This window comes from Cupressus sempervirens, chromosome 9 (assembly GCF_028749045.1).
Source record: "Cupressus sempervirens isolate cs-2001-9-10 chromosome 9, ASM2874904v1, whole genome shotgun sequence".
Taxonomy (NCBI): Eukaryota; Viridiplantae; Streptophyta; class Pinopsida; order Cupressales; family Cupressaceae; genus Cupressus; species Cupressus sempervirens.
In genome coordinates this window covers 378,119,092-378,140,297 of record NC_143126.1, presented here as the reverse complement: position 1 = coordinate 378,140,297, position 21,206 = coordinate 378,119,092, and the positions used below count along the sequence as shown (strand labels likewise).

At 35.0% G+C, this 21,206-nt stretch overlaps 1 protein-coding gene across 1 annotated transcript in view; it reads left to right on the top strand.

Moving 5' to 3' along the window:
* Window positions 1-21,206, top strand: part of HCF244 (NAD(P)-binding Rossmann-fold superfamily protein) — a 257,194-nt gene that overhangs the window by 107,811 nt on the left and 128,177 nt on the right. The window contains exon 4 of the mRNA XM_089800195.1: window positions 14,728-14,922. Coding sequence (XP_089656321.1) covers window positions 14,728-14,922 — 195 coding nt within the window. The remainder of the gene's footprint in view (window positions 1-14,727; window positions 14,923-21,206) is intronic.

Below are 21,206 nucleotides of genomic sequence, written 5' to 3'. Positions count from 1 at the left end.
TGTATTGACTTCAGAAACTGGAATAGGTGTGAAAATAGTGGAAAATGGATCCACATCATCATCTATCTCATCTAGAAAATGCTCTTCATGCATGGATGGTGCATGAGCTTGTGCAGGCCTTGGGAGAGATATGATCATGACTTCCTCTTCTTCCTCCTCATCTTCTTCATCTGATTCTGTCTCCAATTCCTCCTCTAATTCTTCCTTTGATTCTTGAACTGGTTCAGAGATCTGAGATGATTTAGATCTGTTTCCGCCCTTTAACTTGAATTTGAGGGAATTCTTCACATCAGAAGAAGAAGCTCTATCTTTTCCTGCATTCTCTAGCTATGACTTCCTTCCAGGAGGGCCAAAGCTTCCACAATCCAAACCCAATTTAGGATTAATCCTTTTTAGGCCTTTAATTTTCAGCCACTTGGTGTTGGCCAAAATGAATTGAAATTTATCCAAGAGAGATGTACCCTCTTTCTGTTGCCATTGAATGGGAAAATGACACCTTTTATTGAAACCATCTTGATGAAATTACGGATCAAGGATGTTGCCATCATCTTCAATTTGGAAATCTGAAGAGATCTCCAGCATGTTAAGATCGATTATCTGCTGCAAAGTTAATTTGCAGTAGTCCATCTTCATTATATCCAACTCAGTTCTCATATCAATCTAGACATCCTCAATATGATGAACATGTGTGAAATCCCTCTTGATTTGAGAATTCATTTCTCAATAATCAAAGTTAAATCTGGCTTTAAACTTCTTCAAAGTAATTAACTGCAATTTTGCTTCCATATTTTTTGCTTTATGCACAAATTTGATTGAATAATTACCAATTGTCAAAGGTTTGACAGAAGTGATACCAAAACTAGGTCTATGCAAAGTATGATGATTACACTGCACTTCCATGAGTTGTCTGGCTAACTCGATTGGGATGATTCTATCAATAGCATACCTAAGTAAGGTATACGACTCTCCTTTAAAGTACCCAACTCTCAAATATGTAAAAGTTGGAAATTGGATAAAGATACAACCATATTGATTTACCTTTTCCTAGGCTTCATCTAATACCCTCTTGATAGATAACTGTCTATCGAACGAGCACCGGAAACGTCCAAAGAAAACATCTTGGACTCTTTTGTAATGGAATTTACTATTAGCCAGAGTAATTTGATCATAGTAATCCGAAACTGGAATCTGAAGACAATCTCCTTTAGTTGAAAGACCAAAGAAAGATCCCATGGAAGCAGCAATGTAGACAAGGTAGGAGCTCATGTAAAAAGGTGTTGAAGTCCCTATGTTGAGCAACTGTTGGTAGAGTGAAATGCTAATCAACTCTCCCCAAAAGATGTGCTCTTTGTTTTCCATGATTTGGAAGATGAATTTGTATATCCATGGCTCAAAATTAGTGGAATCTTTAAGATTGCAAACTTTGCTGAGAAGAATGATAAGGTCTTTGTATTCTTGTTTGACGTTAGACCTGTGAATGGTCTTTGGCCATCTTGAGAAGTTGTTTCTTTTATTATCTAACCAGTATTGATTAATGTACTTCTGATAATCTTCTTTCTTCTCATTCTAGCCTTCCAAAGATGATTCTTTGGTCAGATCTGCACACTCTGCATTATGTGGTACCTTGAAGATTTGTTCAATAACCTCAAGATCAAGACTAATGATAACCTTGCCATCAACATCCTTGATTGTTTTAGATTTTGGGCTCAAACATCTTGCACATCCAAGAACGAAATCAAGTTCTATGGCAGCCATAGGAAATGCAGATACCAAGTAAATGTGACTTCTCTTGATGCGCTTCATCTCGTGGCCACCAGGAGTTTCTACTCTTTGCAGAAAATCAGCCATATCTACATGACGATCGTTGTGTCCAGTACGTTGTTAAGAATAGATGCAACTATTGATGGAGTTGCATGAGCCAACTCTTTATCAAATTGATATTTCATCTTGCCTTTAGATTTTGATGGTGAGGGCATCTCTTGCGCTTATGCTGCAACATAGAAATTTCAAAACATAAGCACATCATCATAGGGAATTGCCATACAAGTTGATTCTTGATCAGTAACAAAGGTTTGAATACAGATTAGAAACTGAGTAGATCCAATGAAATGATCTCAAAGAGAAATCATACACATACACAATGAATGGAGATGAAATGTGAATGAAAATGGAAGGTGGAATGAAAATGTTATGAAGGTTAAAAATGGAAGATGGAATGAAAAGAAAGGAAATGGATATCTGTGAAAGTGGAATGCATGGGAATGCACACAAATGAAGATTGCTGATTTTAAAAAATGTGACAGGTTTTCAAGACGTTATTACATGGAAAATGTATTACATGTAAGTGCAACATTTAATAAGGGATGTAAAGTGAGATGAGATGTAGATGTAGATGGAGGATGAACTTTACATCTAAGTGCAGATAATGGATGAGATGCGGAATTTGGAAAGACATGTATTGGGGAAAAACCTGTATTTGCTCATGGAGGCATGAGTGCATATGGAGAGATGAAAATGAAATGTAGCTTGAGGTGAAATAAACTTTATAGTCATCTTGGTGGAAAAGTGAAGTCAAAGTACATGGGAAAACATGCATATGACATTTTTTGACTTTTCAAAAAGTGACTTTAAGTCAAAAAGGGGTTTTGGAGATGCAATTACATGTAAGATTTTTCATGTAATCATGTCGTGCGAGTGGATACAGAAAATGAGATAAGTAAAAATGGAAGTGGGAAATGAGATTACATGCATATGCAGATGGTGAATGAGATGTAAAACATGTAATCGCATTTGACGGATGAGATGCAAAATGTTGTGACATGGAAGATGGAAATGGAATGTGATGATGTTTTCGCATGAAATGGAAGATGAACAAGTTCTTGGAAAATAACTTGTAACTTCTAAGTGGAGAAAACCAGAAAGCTAGCACACAAAACACAAAAACTTAAAAAGAAAAATGTACCTTTGGCAAATGACTCAAACATGTCAACAATCAAAGCACTTCAATATGCAATTTTGAATTTGGAGTTTGGGGAAAACCCAAAAATATGAAAACAAACCATTTCTTCATTTTTAAAGGAAAAATACAATTTCCATCACATCAATTTCAACAAGTGGCAATAATGTGCATAAAACCAGCAAGATAAACACAAATTAAATAGCAAGAAAGAATATGTCCACTTACATGAGGATTATGTGCCAAAAATGATTGAGGGAAAAGCTCCAAATTTGAAAATTTCTTCAAAAAACTTGGACTCTTTCAAGCTTTGCAAGGAGAATCCATAGAAGGCAGCAAAAGAGATGTTTTCAAAGGCCAATGGAAAAAATGTGCCCTAGAAAAGCTCAAGATCCCAATGTTTTGGTAAACACATGCAAATGGGATGTTTTTATTAAAAATGTGATTCTCCAAGGTGAGCAATGAAACCGTTTTGGCTCTCAAACACCAAAACATGAGCCACAATGCAATGTAAATCACCAAAAATGCCAAATCGATTCTTCCTTTGACCAAAATGTGAGCAAAGAATGATAATTTTTTATGATTTTCTCAAAAATGTGCCCTTGGAAGGAGTTGAAAATCATGTTTTTAAACAAGAAAAATACATTTTCATTGTTTCAAATCCCATGGATAGGCAAAAATGACCCTATTGGCGAAGATTTCATGAAAAACCATGAAGGAAATCAATCACAATCCTCCAAAATGGATTCTTGAGAGCTCTTTGCACGTGTTTTTTTGCAAAACGGTTTTAAGAAGAGCAAGAACATGAGATTTCATGCAGAACACACCTTTTTATGAGCAATGCATATTTTAAAAACTCTCCATAGTGCAAAACACACCTTTTAGGAGTGCAAGCATGTTTTAAAAACTCTAAGATGAAAAATGCAACTTTTGTGGGGCATATCATATTTTAAAACATGCATTTAGCTTGAAAACTCACCTTTTGGAGGTGAATGCTGTTGGGTGGATATTTTGCAACTGACAGTTTTGGGTAAAAATCTAGTTGGGAAATAGGATGACCAGCCACAACGTGTGAGACAAAGTCTCTCCTACCTTAAAGGGAAGGCTCCCCCTTCTTACTGTTCCTTGGATCAACTCAAGGCAAGCAAGAAGTCAAGAGATTTTATAAAATGGGTGTTACCAATATCCTTTCTTCTTAACTTTCAAGAAAGAATCCACTTACTCGTGGAGCGAGTAATGGGCAAGGTGAATCTCTAACTACACTTCTATCAAGAGCTAGAAACAATGATACCGATAAACCTTCACTACTCAAAGGCTAGCTGAAAATGTAATGGTTTGGCTCTAAGTCTGGTCATACTTCTATATGGAAAAATTTTACAATTAGGGCACAAACACCCCTAAAACTAAGAATACTTAGCTATTTTGTAGATTAAGAAGAAAATATAAGCTACAGACAAAGCTTCTAGCTATACACTTCCACAATTGCTCCTGGTCAAAGCTCTGGCTCCTATTGCTTCTTAACTCTTTTCTATTCAATTCATGAGATACAACTATCAATAATACAAGATAACATGAATCAAAGACAACTTGAATTAATTAGAGACAAAGCTTACAATTCATACAAATAACAATCTCACTTAATCAACTTTGTATTCACTTTCTCTCAAAATAGTGCTTACACAAACAAAGTTCTGTTGGCACAATTTCTCCAGAGCTCTTTTGCATAAAGATAATGATGATTTTACAATGAAGAGGTACTCCTTTATATAGGCATGGGAGTTGAGAAAAAGGTGGAGGAAAAAGCGGGAGCAACTCAACCAACTTTGACCTAGTCTAACTACAGAAGAAAATAAAGGGTTACATGCAACTCGCATTACATCCTTTTACATACATGTAACTCACATTACATGTAATTATGCTTTTTCATGTAATGTGTTCTCTCCAACTACAAATATGAAGGAAGAAGAAGAAGATGGAAGAGAAGGAAACAATCCTAAAGGGCCTTGTACTTGACGATGCAATCCCGAATAATCACAAGATTAGAAGTTCTTGTACTTTGTACTATTGTATTCACTTTGATAACCATGGTGTTGCATCTTTTGATAACCTCTAACTCTCTTGATGAATTGTCCGTTGTCATTTGAAAACTTGATGTGATTCCGCTTTTCTCACTCAAGTTGTCGTGAATTCTCCTTTGTAGATTGGCACATTCTGGATTCTCTGACACTTTGAAAACCTTCTTGACGATGTCCGGATGTAAACTCGGAACAACTTTCCATCAGCACCTTTACATCTTTTTTTTTTTTTAAAGTAAAGTGCTTGGCACATGGTAATGCATGCAAATGGAGATTTCTGATTTCCAAAATGTGACTTGGGCTTTCAAGATGTCATTGCATGGAAAATGGATTACATGTAAATGCAACATGTAATGAGGAATGAAAAGTGAGATGACATGCGAATGTGGATGGTGGACGAGCTTTTACGTGTGAGTGCAAACGGAAGAGATGCATAGCATGTAATGACATGGGAAGTGGAAAAACATGTATTTTCTCATAGAGGCGTGAATGCATATGGAGAGGCGAGAATGAAAATGGAAGTGGAAAATAGAATTACATGCGTGTGTGGATGGTGAATGAGATGGAAAACATGTAATAACATTTGTCGGATGAGATGCAATGTGTTGTGACATGGAAAATGGAAGTGAAACGTGATGATGCTTTCGCATGTGAAGCAAAAACAAGTTCTTGGGAAAGAACTTGTAATTTGTCCAAAGTGGAGAAAACTGGAAACCGGCAAGCAAACACAAAACACAAAACACAAAAGAAACAACGTACCTTCGAAAAATAACTCAAACATGCCAAGATGCAATACACTTCAAAACTCAAATTCAAAATTGGGACTTGGGAAAGAACCAAAAACATGAAAATGAATAAAAACTTCATATTTAAAAGAAAAATACACTTTCCATAGCAAAATTTTCACAAATGGCAACCATCAAGTAATTTCATGCATAAAATCAACAAGATAAGCATGAATTAAATAGCAACCATGGTAAGATCTTTTCCAACTTTGCAAATTCGAATGGGAGAGGGCAGAAAACAAGGATTTCTTATTAGAGGATGCCAAAACGTGCCCTAAAAAGTCTCCATGCTCCAACGTTTTTGAAGATGAACATTCATGGGACGTTTTTGGAAAAAACGTGTTTCACCAAGAATCTCAAGTAAATCGATTTGGTGTTTAAACACCAAAATTTTGATCAATATGCAATGTAATCATCCAATAAGAGAAAATCGATTCATCCTCATGCAAAAATGTTGATAAAAAATGAAGATCTTTGGAGTTTTCTACAAAAACATGCCCTAGATTTGAACTCCCAAAAATGATTTTCAACATCTTAAACTCATCTTTGATGCAAGGAAAAGCAAAAATGCCTTGAATGAAGAAGATTTTGTGCAAATCCATGAAGAAAATCTCAAGCTATGGCCAAAATCGGGTTCTTGGGGAGCAAGTGCATATTTTCTTTCAAAATCGGACCTTTTGATGGACATAACACATTTTAAAATATGCTTTCCTCCAAAATCGGACCTTTTGGAGTCATATGCACATTTTAAAACATGCCTTCAAGTGAAATCACACTTTTTAGAGTGCATAACATGTTTTAAAATATGCTTATGGGTAAAATTGAACCTTTTGAGGTCACTTGCACATTTTAAAGTGTCACCTTTTAGATGCATAAGCATAAAAACTCCACTTTTGATGATATAGCATCAAAAAGGTCCACCCTTGATGAACTTTTGATGTAATGACATCAAAAGTGTCCACCAAAGTAGACTTTATATGCAATTGCATGTAAAAAGTTCACTTTTGATAGTTTTTTACATGTAATTGCATATAAAATGTCCACTTATGAAGCCTTTAAGTCATTTAATTCACTTAAAATTATAAAAATGTTATAAAATGGGTCAAAAACAATATCAATTTATCATATTATGAAATATAATACATAAACAACATTTTAAAGTAACATTTAAATAAGTATTTAATTTTGAAAACTAAAAATTTAAAATGAAATTATATAGTTATATAGTTACTTTAAGTAAAAAATTAAAAAGTAGATCAAAAATTATAACATAAAGTGCACTATAGTCACTTTAAGTTATAAATTTAAAGTTAAAGTAACTTAAAAACATAACAAAAAGTGAGTATAATGTTATCTTTTTCAAAAAGTGAATGTCAAATTGAAAAAATAACATCATATTTTTAATTCGTGTGTTGCACCTAAAATGTCCACTTTTGAGGCACTAAAACGAGCATAACTCTTGACTAACAACTCCAATTGACCTCTAAGTTAGACCGAATCAAAGGAGAAATCGAAAGGCATGATATGAGCAAAACCAAAGGACCAAAAACAAGCAAAAACAAACTCAAAAGCAAAGAACGGACTGTGAAGGCTTCAAAAATCAAGCAAAGGCTCAACAAAAAGCAAAACGAAAAAGACTTGACGAAGGCCTTCAGTAAAACAATTTGATATTTGAATTGAAATGGATCAATCGATCAATATTAAACAATTAAATATCAAATTTAAGCTTAGAGAAACACGAAACTAACTTGGAAAAGTTTCGTGCTGTTACCAACATTTTGTGGTGACAAAATGTAGGACAACAAATGCATTTTTTAAGTGAAAACTCACATTTTGAGTGCAATAGCATATTTTAAGTGAAAACTCACATTTTTGATGTCATTGCACATTTTAAGTGAACTTATATGCAATGACATCAAAATGGCCCACTTTTGATGACTTTAAGTGGTTTAATAAGCACATGTCAATTTAATTTCATTAAAATATTACTTAAGTGGGACATAAATCATATTTACATATCATATTAACAATATAACATGTAAATATCATTTAAAAAGTAATATTTACTAGAGCATTTGATTTAAATGTCAAAAATTAAATTGAACTATATAGTTAATATAGTCGCTTAAGTGAAAAATCAAAATGTAAACGCAACTTAAAAATATAACATAAAGTGCACTATAGTTACTTTAAGTGAAAATTTAAATGATAAAGTAACTTAAAAACATAACATAAAGTGAATTTAAGTTATATTTTTCAAAAAGTGAATGTCAAATTAAAAATATATCATGATATTTTTAATTTGTGCTGTTGCATCAAAAAACTCCACTTTTTGGGCACCAAAATGACCATATCTCTTGATTGACAACTTTGATTATGCTCTAGATTATATCAAATCGAAGGAGAAACCAAAAGCTATGACTTGAGCAAGACCAAAGTTTTAAAAACCAACAAACACACACTAAAAAACAAAGAAAAGGATGATGAAGGCCTCAAAAATCAAGCATAGTCTCGATAGAAAGAAAAACGAAAAGGACTTGACGAAAGCCTTCAGTAAAAGAATTTGATATACGAATTGGAGTTGATTGATTGATCAACATTAAGAAATTGAATAACAAATTCAGCTTAGAAAGATGCGAAACTAGTTTGAAAACGTTTCGTACTATTACCTGCATTTTGTCACCACAAAATGCAGGACAACATTGGCATCAAAGGTAGAATTGAGGAGCGTGTTTTTTGGCTGGAAGTATTACATCTTCCTATGCTACAACCACTGTAGGGGTAGATGTGGTAAATTGCATCTTTGATGAGGATTTTTTTGGAAACCTTCTAAAAAAATCCTTGAGGTAAATTTCTTACAATTTAACATTTAGTATTTAATATTTATTATTTACTTGTTTAATGATTTAGTTTTTACTTTTAGTTTTATATTTAAGTTTTGACTCAAATGTTTTCTTTTTACATTATATGCAGGTCACTGAGCCCCTTGTATCTCTCCTACGAATTGCTGATGGGGAGAAACCCTCAATGGGCTACATATATGAGGGCATGGATAGGGCCAAGGAGGCTATTAGAGCCCAGTATATAGGAGTGCAGGAGAAGTATGCCCCTATTTCGGAGATCATTGATAGGAGATGATAGAATCAACTCCATCAGCCCATCCATGTAGCAACTTATTATTTGAATCCGACATTCTATTTCTATCCTGACTTCAAGGTGGATGAGGAGGTTCTCACCGGCCTATATACAATGACCTAGAGGTTGAGTAGTGATGACAATATTGCAGCTGCAACCATTGAGCTAGAAAAATTCAATAATAAAGAAGTGCCAATTTTCTCTGGCAGGATGGCCATAGATGCTCAGACAACAATACAACCAAGTAAAAATAATATATTCTTGAATCTTAAGTTTATGGCTTATAAGTTGTGCATTTTAATTTTTGATTTTGTAATTTTAATTTGTAAATGAGGCTAATTGTTTTTGTTTTCCCTTACTTTAGATAGATGGTGGCAAATGTTTGGGCCCACAACCCCAAAACTTCAGAAAATTACCATCTGTATTCTGAGTCAACCAAGCAGTGCTTCTGGATGTGAATGCAGTTGGTTTATGTTTGAGCATATCCACTTGAAGAGGAGAAATAGGCTGCCTGTGCAGACGTTGAATGATCTTGTCTTTGTTCATTACAACCTTCATCTTAGGATCAGATAGATTTTGGGCGCTAACTCCTCTCTGATCATTTTGGAGGAGATTGATCCAGAATTAGAGTGGCTTACTGAGTTTGTGGATCTAGTCTTGATTGAGGAAGACCATGAGTGTGTTGACCAGGTAGATAGAGAGGCTGAGGCTATGGCCATGGAAGATGAGGCAACTAGAGCACGTTCATGCACTGGTAGACGCACACGTGCACGCACAAACACAGGCCCTAGTGATTTTGTTCATGAGCCCATCTTACATACGAGTGCTATGGCTATGCAGTCCTCTAGGACCTACCTTAGACGTCTTTCTAAAAGGCAAACATGATACTCAGAGGCTGAGGTTGTAACCGAGCTTAAGGATGATGATGAGGCTTGAGCTAGAGCTATGTTTTTTCATTTTGTTTACAGATATTGATAGGCATACATTTCATGGATCTTCATCTTAGATTCTTACATACATTTATGATTTGATGTTTTATGGATTTTCATATTGCATACATTTTATGATTTGAATCATTATGATTCTATGATTTCTATTTACTTTAGCTACAACCTACAATTTACATTTTATATGTAACATAGCTATGTATGTGATGGATTTAGCATATATGTTCCATGTTTATGTATGTTAACTTCTATTTGATGATGTTATAGTGTGTTTAAGTTATATTAAATAAAGGGCACATGAAATAAATTTTAAATTGTTAAAATCTCTAAATTTCAAGGGTTTTTAAAATTTGCTGATTCATGGCCGATTTGATTCCGATTCAAGGCCAATTCGTCGATTCGGCCTTGTCAATTTGTGATTCAATTCAGCCATATCAATTCCGATTCTCTTTACTTTGGTCCTCCCTACCAAACTCCTCCTGCTATTTGCCACCACCCACCTTACCTTCACCAAATGCCTCTTTTGGTAGTCCCTCTTCAAGTTTCCTCAACTGCTGCCTTCATTTTGCCTATTTTTGTAACAATAGTGCTTTCTGGATAGCCTCCCACTTGTCTACTTGTTCTTTTTTATTTTTATTTTATTTAACTAGTTTGGCATAAATTTGTTCTTTGTGTTTGTAAAAGAAAACAACACATGACATAATCAAGAACACTTGAATATTTCATTATTTTGTACAATGTATGCCATCACTTAGACATAATCATAACACTCAGTGTTCTCCTCTATTTATATTTCTCTCTTGGGGTTTAGTTCATGTTTCCCTTTTGACGGGTTTCATCTCTTTCTTCTTCCTCCCTTCGGTGATAGTAGTCTTATAGGATTTGTTGCCTTTGATTCTCCCGATTGACCTCCTCTCATCAGTTTTGAAGGGCAAGGAATGTTTGTGTCAACAATTGAGAGAGATTGCTCATCAACTGATCCACTGTTAGACTCACTTTGAGGGCTCCACACAACACTCTTTGGTACTTCTAGTGTGGCTTCCCTCATGTGAGTTTCATTGGATGCTTGTAGTAATGCAACGAAATCTGATGCCTATGCTTATTTGCCTTCAAATAGATTTGGGTTTTCCTCTTCTTGCTCCTGACAGCTACTCTAACCATAGTCTATTGGTTGCCCTATTGCTTTCCATTCGCATCCCACTCCGTCACTTCCCGAGGTTGTAGAGGCATGATGCCAAATGTTTACCACCTATGGGTAAGGGAATTAACACATACTACTGATAGAAAATTAGAAAAGATACAAGTAAGTGCAATGTACTATCAGTGAACTGCCATATATCCCATTGATGTCAAAAAAAGTTTACACTGATAATAAAAAATACTAACAACAATACCAAATGATGATCTCTTTCATTCGAGAGAGTGTACATAAAACCTCTGATTGGGGGGGGTGACATGAACAGTTGGTACCATAACTACCTACCCCTCGGCCATAGTAATGACCAACTACATAGTTAACACTCAATAACATAGATTGCTCTATAGGTTGGTGAAATTGGGTGTGTCCCAAGCACGAATATTTTCCATGTCCTTATCAACTCTCACTATGATGGGCCATTTAAAAGCTCACATGGTCAAGCACTTGATTTCCAAAAGGTTAAGTTTGTTGTAAAATCTTGTTATCATTTAGAGCTAAGTTGTCAGTTCAATTTGCAGTACGGATGCGGGTTTGAAATATAGGTTTTTTAATTAGTACAATTTTTTTGGGGGGGTTGGATTCAAATGCATTTTGGGTTTGTCCGTACAAGAATATGTGTGTGTGTGTGCGCGTGCGTGCATGTGCGTGTGTGTGTGTGTGCGTGCATGTGCGTGTGCGTGTGTGTGTGTGCGTGCGTGCGTGCGTGTGTGTGTTGTGTGTAGCAGCAAATAAGTTCAAACACAAATGGAGGCAACATGTTTTTCTTTTCATTCTCAAATGCACAAATGACATGTAAAACAACCTTTTTAGTCTTTTATGTGGTCACTTTTAGGGTTGGAGGGTCAAATAGACCCAAGTCGGCAAAGAAACTTTGTGAAAAAGTTAATGAAACTGACTTTTTTGTGTCAAATTTGCCCCAAATTCATTGCAGATTCCTCTGTCCAAATCAAAGATCTTCCAAATTTGTCAAAATTCTTATTGGGTCCTTCTATGAGAATTTTGAGTGAATTTACCTATGGCAGAATTTTGAGTGAGTTTACCTGACTGTGGCAAAATTGAGTGAATTTGAACCAGTTGACTTTGCAGCAAACTGAATCTCGAATTCCCTTTCCCAGGAGTGAATGTGCTAACTTAGATTTAGAACCATTTAGACAAGAGCTTTCTAATTTAGAAAACCACATAAGCACACTTGACCTAGTCATTGTTTAGTCTCACAATTGGTTTACATCTACAAGTGCCGATAAGTTACAGCTACAGTGTCTAGTGATGAACAAGATGATTTTATTGCCAATTCTAATGAGCAATATGCACATGTTAGTGAACCCGCCTCTCTTTTGCCCAACATTTAGAGTATCTCAAAAGGCAGGATGGTGAACTAGCTCAAACTTTCATGATAGCTTTGTTGTTGCTATTGATAATCCTCCTAGGTCTTTTAGAGCTTGAAGAAATAAGAGAAGATGCCATAATCCTATACATTGGTCCAGAAATGTTCTCTCCTTGTTTATGTGTCATTAATTTTGCTTGAGATACCTTCCCATTGTCTCATTTTGAGTAATGGTGCTAGAGGAGAGGGCCTAGAGCTCTAGGCACCAACACCCTATATGTTGAATGCAGATGAAGATCTAATACTAACATCCTTAAACAACTTGGTCTATAGGTGAATCTTATAGAGGACGGTGTCCTGAAACAAATAATAAGAGATCACAGAAGTATAGTCCAAGAATCTTAATTAGTGGGTCTCAAAGGAGAAATGGTGAAGCAAGCTTGTTGGTACTCCAAGGAGAAAGTAGGAGGATTTTTTCTTCAGTATCTTAATGACTTTTTGTGGGACCAAATGTCCTTCTATGAAGGGAGGTATGATCGACAAGGATAAAGGAAGATATCCACAACAATGACTCAAGGTTTTCCAAGAGATTGAAATTGGCCAAGCATTCCTCCCTTATTATTGGCAAATCCACCAATTATGTATATGTAAGGATTACAAATTTGCCAATTTGGCAAAATTAGTAGTTTTGTAACTTCCATGACAGTTTCATAATTGCCTTGGCAATTAGATAACTACCAGTCTAAGAAAAATGACTGTTTTGTCATGGCAAAAGGTGATATAAGGGAAACAAGTAGATATAACTGTTGACATCACAGATAATGAAAGGGCGCTTCTGATGCATAGAAAAGGCTTCCAAAACACTCTTAAATGGTATGAGGAGAACAGTCACCAGGTTTGGAGGCTTAGAGATTTCAATTGCATGCAATTGGACCAGGGATCTCAGTTTTTGTCAAAGAAGCAGCTTGGCAGTGAGAAAAGTGTAAAAATATGCTGAAATATCTCTTTGTAACCTGTTTTCTATCTAGTACAGTCAGTCAAATGTGATATTTGTCTGCTACCAGCTGGTTTTCCTCTGTTTAGAGATTACCAAATTAAATGTCCGGCAACTGTATGTGTGTCTGTTAAATAGGATGTGTTTTTTATTTCTTTCTTGCACAGTTAATTCACCTCTATGACAGTATATTAGTATACAATCATAGAAGCTAATACAAGTTCAGCAATTCCTTATTTCTTTGTTTGATGAGATTACAGATCAGGAAATGGGGAACAAAATCAGAAGTACGATTTTGGAGATAAAAGTAAACATGAGGGTTTTACTTCATATGTTTTAAAACACCTTAGATGAATTTTTTTTCTCCACAATTAATCTGAGAGGTAAATTCTAATCTATTACATTAAGTATGTTTCATCTCAAGAGCCCTGGTTATTTATAGACGTCTTCAGCCGATGCCTATTTTATAGTGTATACACTATTGTTTGTTAAATTTCTCTCTTAATAGGAGGTTCAAGGAAGATTGATTTAGGTGGTACATTTGTAAAATTCTGTGTGTTATTCATACAATCTACTTTCCTTTCAACAGGAATACATCCCAGCATAATGCTTCCTTCTATCATTGACTCATTGACACTATCCAGTTCAGATCTAATCTGAATTCCATAATTATTACTGACTAACACTATTTATATAATATACGTAATTGGGTGTTTTGAATGTGCGAGTGCAAGCTATTATATTCATATTTATATTCTAAAATTTTGGAACTGTTTGTAAATAAAATTAGTAGGGTCTTCACATTGTGAAAATTGGCAAACATCAGAAAAAGGAGCTAAGAACCACAAGCAAATCATTTCTTCAGTAACTCAACGTTTCTATTTATGAATAATATTGGATTTTAAGTTAAGATATTTTCATTAATGTATGGGACAATGAAGCTCCTCCCTTCCTGTATAACTGTCAGAAAATAGTTTAATCAAATGCTGGTAACACATCTGAGCTCTTACTTATTTGTGGGTACAATTCAATATTATCTGTATATCATAATGTCCTTCCAATGCATCTCTTTATAATCTCGGTATTTAATTACTTATCATGTTCAAATCATTCACCCTTTTCAGCAATTTATCTAAGCTCACACAATTTTTTCTGGTCTAAATAGTCATAATTGTTAGAAAGCAAAATTGCAAAACATTTTCCTTTGCATTTCAGTTTCATTGGAGAACAGAGATTGAGATTTGATTGGGAACTGGACCATTTATATTGAGGGGCTGCAACTCAGACCTTCATGTTTGTTTCTATTTGTGCAGGTAGACTGGGAAGGAAAAGTTTCCCTAATTCAATGTGCCAAGGCAATGGGAATACAGAAGTTTGTTTTCTTCTCAATACATAATTGTGATAAACATCCAGAGGTACCATTGATGGAGATAAAACGGTGCACTGAAAAATACCTTCAAGAATCAGGCTTAAATTATACTGTCATCCGTTTATGTGGTTTTATGCAGGTAATTTAACTATGTCAATTGCTGCCACTATTATATAATCTTTATTCTTTTAATAGGGTCGTTTTGTTTTCTATGGCATTAGAATTTGATCAAAGCGAACAGGGCATCACCATTCTCACCCATGTGTCAAAAACAACAGAAAGGATACAGCTGGAACTACAATGAGAAGTTAAATTTAAATCACACAGTTCAGACAACTTTGCTTGCTGATTCTGTACAATATGAAGTATTTTCTATACAAATGTCTACTAAAAAAATGAGTTATTTTCATCACTTTTCCTTAAATAGTAGATACTATATGAATGCAGAGCTACCTTGTTTGTATGCTGTACAAACAATAGTTTTGAAATAAATCCTTGGGCAATAGAATGATATTTCCTTGGGAAAGAGGCCTTTCACTTGCACTAGGGATTTCTATAGAAGTGCAAATCTAACACCTTTTTATAAAATAATTATAGTAAAACATCAAGATTAAGTCATGCTGAATCTTGACAGGCGGGCATGAAAAATATAATTCTCTATTTAAAGGTTTACTAACAGTTCTTGATTTTTATTAATGAGAAATATTACCATTAGCAATCTTCTTTTATGTAACTTTTGAGGCTTTGAAGCTTAATGTTGTTAGTGTTTTCATTTGCATCTTTTTAATATGATATTGTCATTCCCTATTTAAAACTAAAGATATTAAAAGCACCTCTAGCCCATTCCTATGTTCCATTGAGCAAGAGAAATGATTTAAAATATTGTTTTATTGGGTCTGGTAATTTCTAAATTAAAAGCAGCTTGATAATTATTACTAAAATCACTAATATTAAAATAAAAAATATTCTGAATACTTAAGGAAATCTGACCCATGGCCTATTTTTGAGTGCTACATAAGGGGTGCACTTGGATTCATCTGAGTATTTTCTTTTGTCATTATTTTGCAAATTAGCTTTTTCAGGTGTATGAGCATTGTGTTCAATTTCTCAATCAAGTATAGAAGCCCTAGATAGATCTTTCAGATTTCTACTTCTGGATTTGGGGATGAAAATCCTTATCTCAATCATTAGCAATTCCATCTAAGATTGCATGTGCTGAGTTTGGTGATTGCATACAAGATTTCAGTATTGGGAATTTGGGATGATTAGTTTTGCAAGTAAATGCGATGTTTATGTGCAAAGACCCTGTCTTGTCTCTGATTGAAATGCTGATGGAAATATGAAATGATTTTTTATATTTTGTGTTTTCTGGAATATATGTTTTTTTTGAATTTTTTTTAAAATGACATAGATGCCCAAACTAAATTGCTGACTAAAAATATGGCTACCAAAAATCAATTGGGCTATTGATAAATGTAAATCAAGCTGCATGTTATATATGAAATAATTAAAAACCTGGAAGTGTGCAATTTGCAAGAAATTCTTGATTTTGACAACTGGAATATGAATTGCAGCTCCCAGAAATAATCCAGTTTCTAACGCAGGCTTGAAAATTGACTCCCTTGCTTACAAACACAGGCTTCCAAGCAGTCCCACAATTCATCAATACTGTTGCAGACCCCATGCCAAAATCACAGGTCCAAACTGGGCAATTTGCAGGCCCTGTGTGCAGATGTTGGGCCTTGAAAACCAATCTCAGCCCTCCAGTATTTAATGCAGGCTTCCTGGGAAATAACGGTAGGCTTGAAATAAATAAATACAGCCCAAATTATGTGCGGCCAGCCCTAGATGCAGGCATGCTGGCTATCTTTGATTGGTGCGAATCTCCAAATGGAAAATGCTGATTTTTTTTAATCCAAGCACAATGATTTCCCAATTTGAACCCAGGTAATTCAGAAGGTTCTATCATTTAAATCTCAGGCAATAATAACCAACAGCAATCTCCTTAGGTGCAGTTAATACAGTAAGGAGAAATTGACAAATGGTTATACCTCAGCAACAAAGTGTTAAGCAAATTCAGAAAATTTCTCAGAACTCCCTAACCCTCAGCCAGGTGATCAAGAAGATAAAATAATATTCAAGGATAAATGCCCCTCAGCCACAGCTAATACATGTAAGCATGCTTTCAGCACTCGAGTTTTAAATTTTTAAAAAAGAACTCCATGAAGGAATTTTCCTAATTCCCTGTAGCACATTATAATGGTTTCAGACTAATGATGTTTTTGTAAAGCATTCTAAAGAAGAAGCATTAGAGAGGGTGATTGAACTTGAACTTTGAACCTCACCATCCAAGTTCAAAGTTCAAAGTTCGGATACTCGTGGTTCAATGTTCAAAGCTTGAAATGCAGTTCAGGTATATAAGGTTCAAGTGCCACGATTTGAAGTCCAAACTCAGTTTCGGAGTTCAAGGTCTAAGGTTGATGGTTCAAGAGTGCAGATCGGTCAGTATAAAGTTCCAAGGTTCAATAACACATGTGAATCTGAGTTCATACTCTGAGTTCAAGTGCTCTAGGTTTTCAAATTCAAAGGCATCAGGTTTTTGGTCCCCCAAGAAAATTATGAGGCCATGTGACCTAAAGGGTTAATGAAAATGAAATTGCCCAATTGTTGATAACATGATTACATGTGGAAGACTTGAATGCTTTATATTTTAGGGTCTTAAAAGAAAGTGTGTTCGAAATGGATAGTAGCAATACAAGAGGTTTTAGTAAACACTCATAACCCCCTCGCCAAAGAACATGAATGATATTACCATATCCTAGACTCCAGACAGAGACCTTAAGACAAATGGTGAGGATCATGGTTTTCAGGAACCATGGGAGTCGAGCTTGAGGTCTATATCACAGTGGAGGAGATAGCATTGACATTGAAGGTGCTTACATTCATCATCAGGCACATGTGGAACATAGGTCACCAACCATACGATATATTGTGAAGATGACAAGTATACATCTCTCTTGCACTAACTGACAGAATAGAGAACATATGGCCATCTCTGCATATGAAGACCCAAATGTGGAGAGTTGTGAATCCACATTCATTATTCAATTGTCACATCCCTGCCAAGCATGGAGAATGTGAACTGAATATCTGACAGGATGCTTAAAGGCATTTGCAAATATGTAGACACATAATGTTTGGCATTGGCATGATAGCCATAAAGCCGACCATCCAACCTTTACATGTATGAAACATGGCTCGTGTTGGGTATACAAAGGCCTATATACAACTCTAGCAAGCATGAAGCTATCAAAGGAATATTATTGTAGAGCATGACCCAGTATGATGGATCTTCGAGAATGATGTCAGAAACATTGAAGTCAGCACACCCCACAAAGAATTTTTGAGCAATCATGAGTCAGAGGTTCCTCAGGTATGTAATATGAACATAAACACACTCCTTGTCAAAACTGATAAATTGGAACAGTTGAGAAGGGAGAATTAGTTGGATGTGCAACTTAGTTAGAATTCATTGAGATAGATATATCTCCTCAAAGTATACTAATGACTCAAAAGAAAGCTAGATGGTGGCAATCCCAAATATCTTGCACAAGTATATCATATTTGTTGATAAAGGAATCAACACATTCATGAACACAAGGATTGCACTCCAAATGTTTGACAAAATAACCATCGAAATATGGTTTGCACTTTGTAGGGATGTGATCAAGTCAGAGATGGGACACTTATTTGTAAAATACGATGTATATAAAACACCAAAGTAGTGCCCTAACAAATCAAAGGTGGATTGACAGATCTGGTGATTACAATTCAACAAGGCATATTGACATGAAAGAAAACTCTGATAAGGACTGAATGGAATATCTTCACCTCTCTATCATATCTCAAAAATGGAGCCACGACTTCATACATCAGAGGAAAGCATTGATGGTAACAACTCCACTGTCATTGGCAAATTTTGACACCAAAGACAACTTCGGATACCTGATACATTATATATAGCAATTATCATTTATCGTGTAATAAAACTCTAGATAGTAGTTTATCGTGCCCTAGACATTCTGAGCTCCAAAAGAGTGGAAGGGTATTGAAATAGCGATTGGTGATTCAATTGAATGGTGTAAGAATCAGTGAAATATTATATGGGAACAACAACGAATCATTTCGTGTGTCCCAATGATGCATATCTCAGGTATGTTTAGGATGTTATTAGAGTTGGGCCTTTATCCAATGCCGAAGATAAAAATGACAAGTTGAGCTTCAGAGGTCTCCATTTTGAAAGCATCTTGCCACAAAACGATGAGCCAAGCAGAATCATCATCATAAGAAGGAAAACCCATGCCTATTATTGGTATTGGGAAGAGACCCATCTATAAAATGGAAGTATTTCTAGAATTTTAATTTCCAAAGCACCCTCATATCATATAATAATAGAGATGATTGAGCTCTTTTAATTAAATATAGAGTTTCCAAGATTTGATAAAGGGCTAATGGAAAAATTTATAATAAAGGGAGATCTCCCCAAGAAAGATCACTAGGAACCTGATAAAGATGAGGGGAATTAGTTACCATCTCTGAAAAGATTCAATTACAAACTGACATATGGAAAAATCCTATTTATTGTAATTTTAGGGGGTGAAAAAGGGGTTCTTTTTTTCGGAAGTCCTGAGGCTGCTAGGGAAAGGGGGAAATATTTTTCTTATGCTATTTTTAGCAGGGGAGAAGGAGGAATTTAGTTTGGTTTTCTGTACTTTGATTAGATTTGTAGAGATGGGATAAGAATGTGGTCATCTTGTTATGTACTTAAAATGCAGGAATTTGATATGTCAGATTTTGAATTCTAGGAATTTCTTAGACTGATGTTGATTATATAGTCACTTCTGTCACATTTTAAATGCAGTTTTTGTATTGTCATTCATTGTTCGTAAAACAAAAAAATACTTCCATTTTCTCTGTAATATGAAGGATTGGCTAGGTAGTCTTGTGGCTTCTTATTCATCTTTCTTCTTCCATTCAGTATATAAATCTAGCAATCGTAATCATTTCATGTCTATGAATGAATGTCAGAAAACCTTAGTATCTTTAGGTTAAAGATACATCCTATCATTCAATTCATTGCAAATCTTTCAATGAGGGAGTTGTACCTCTCAATTTAGAGGAGAGTTATTAACCAATGATAACTCATCCAATTGTTAGTTCTATTTGTTCTTCCTTTTGGGCATTTAAGAGTCAATTTATTTCATTATTATTGAAGGACAAATTTGTTTACTAACAATACAGAAAGAGGAGACAGTATGCAAATCTCAAAAGTCCACAATACCTTAGTTGTGGAAGAATGATCAACTTCCAACCCTTATACTTCAAAAAGGGCACAAGAACCAACCTCAGGAAATGTCACAAAGATAACAAATGAAATAATCAATCAAACAACCGGATCCCTTTCCTTTCACAATGAGCCCATATTTATAATCTCCAAAAACCACTTGTTTCCCAAACAAAGCTCCACTCAAGAAGCTTTACCAACACAACATTAATCAAAATCTTCAATTAGATTTTGAATAACAATTCCTTGCTCTTTTGTATTTAATACTTGATTTGGAGTATAACTAATTAAATAAATGGTTCCTTCCAGTGATAACTCAACCCTCAACTTGAGTGAAATTATAACTTTATAATAAGCAATTTAATGAATTAATAATAATTTGACCACTAAAAATATAGTAACTCCCAAAATACTCATCATTTAAATATGTCGCCTGAAATAGGGATCACATCTATTATTTCTCCATGTGACCAAATGCACTTTCCAAAAATAGAAAGGGTCCATTTCAATCAACACTTGACTTACCACAAATGGTAATAACACAAAATTAAGCAGAAACAAAGTCCAATCTGAGCCAAACGAAGACCCGCCTATAACATAATTGTGGAGAAGACAAGATCCTCCCAAGCCAAAGCCATTGGCTTAGAAGACCCTCCTAAAAATGTGGACATTACATCATAGGGCACAATGCTCATATTTAGAATTATTTCTCATTCTGATTGTTGATTTTTCATGATTTATGCTTAAAGTCATATGTTTGAGGGTTTCCATCAGTTTTCTAATGTGTACCAGCATGTTTCCATCCACTAGAACATAATTACCAAGACTTTGTCTCCTGCCAAAATATCGTAAAAGCTAAGGTTTTAACTTTTCAGCCATTGTATGCATAGCCACTGCCATGCCATCTTGCTACAGTACCATATAGGTTCTCACATCAATTTTGAAGGTTTAAGCTCAGAGTAATACCATTTGCCAATGATTTCAGAGGGTTTGGAGGTCTGATATGCATCATTTCTGTTGGATCAGCTATCCGTATTATCGTATGGAATCTTATTAGTGCATTATTATCATTATTTTTA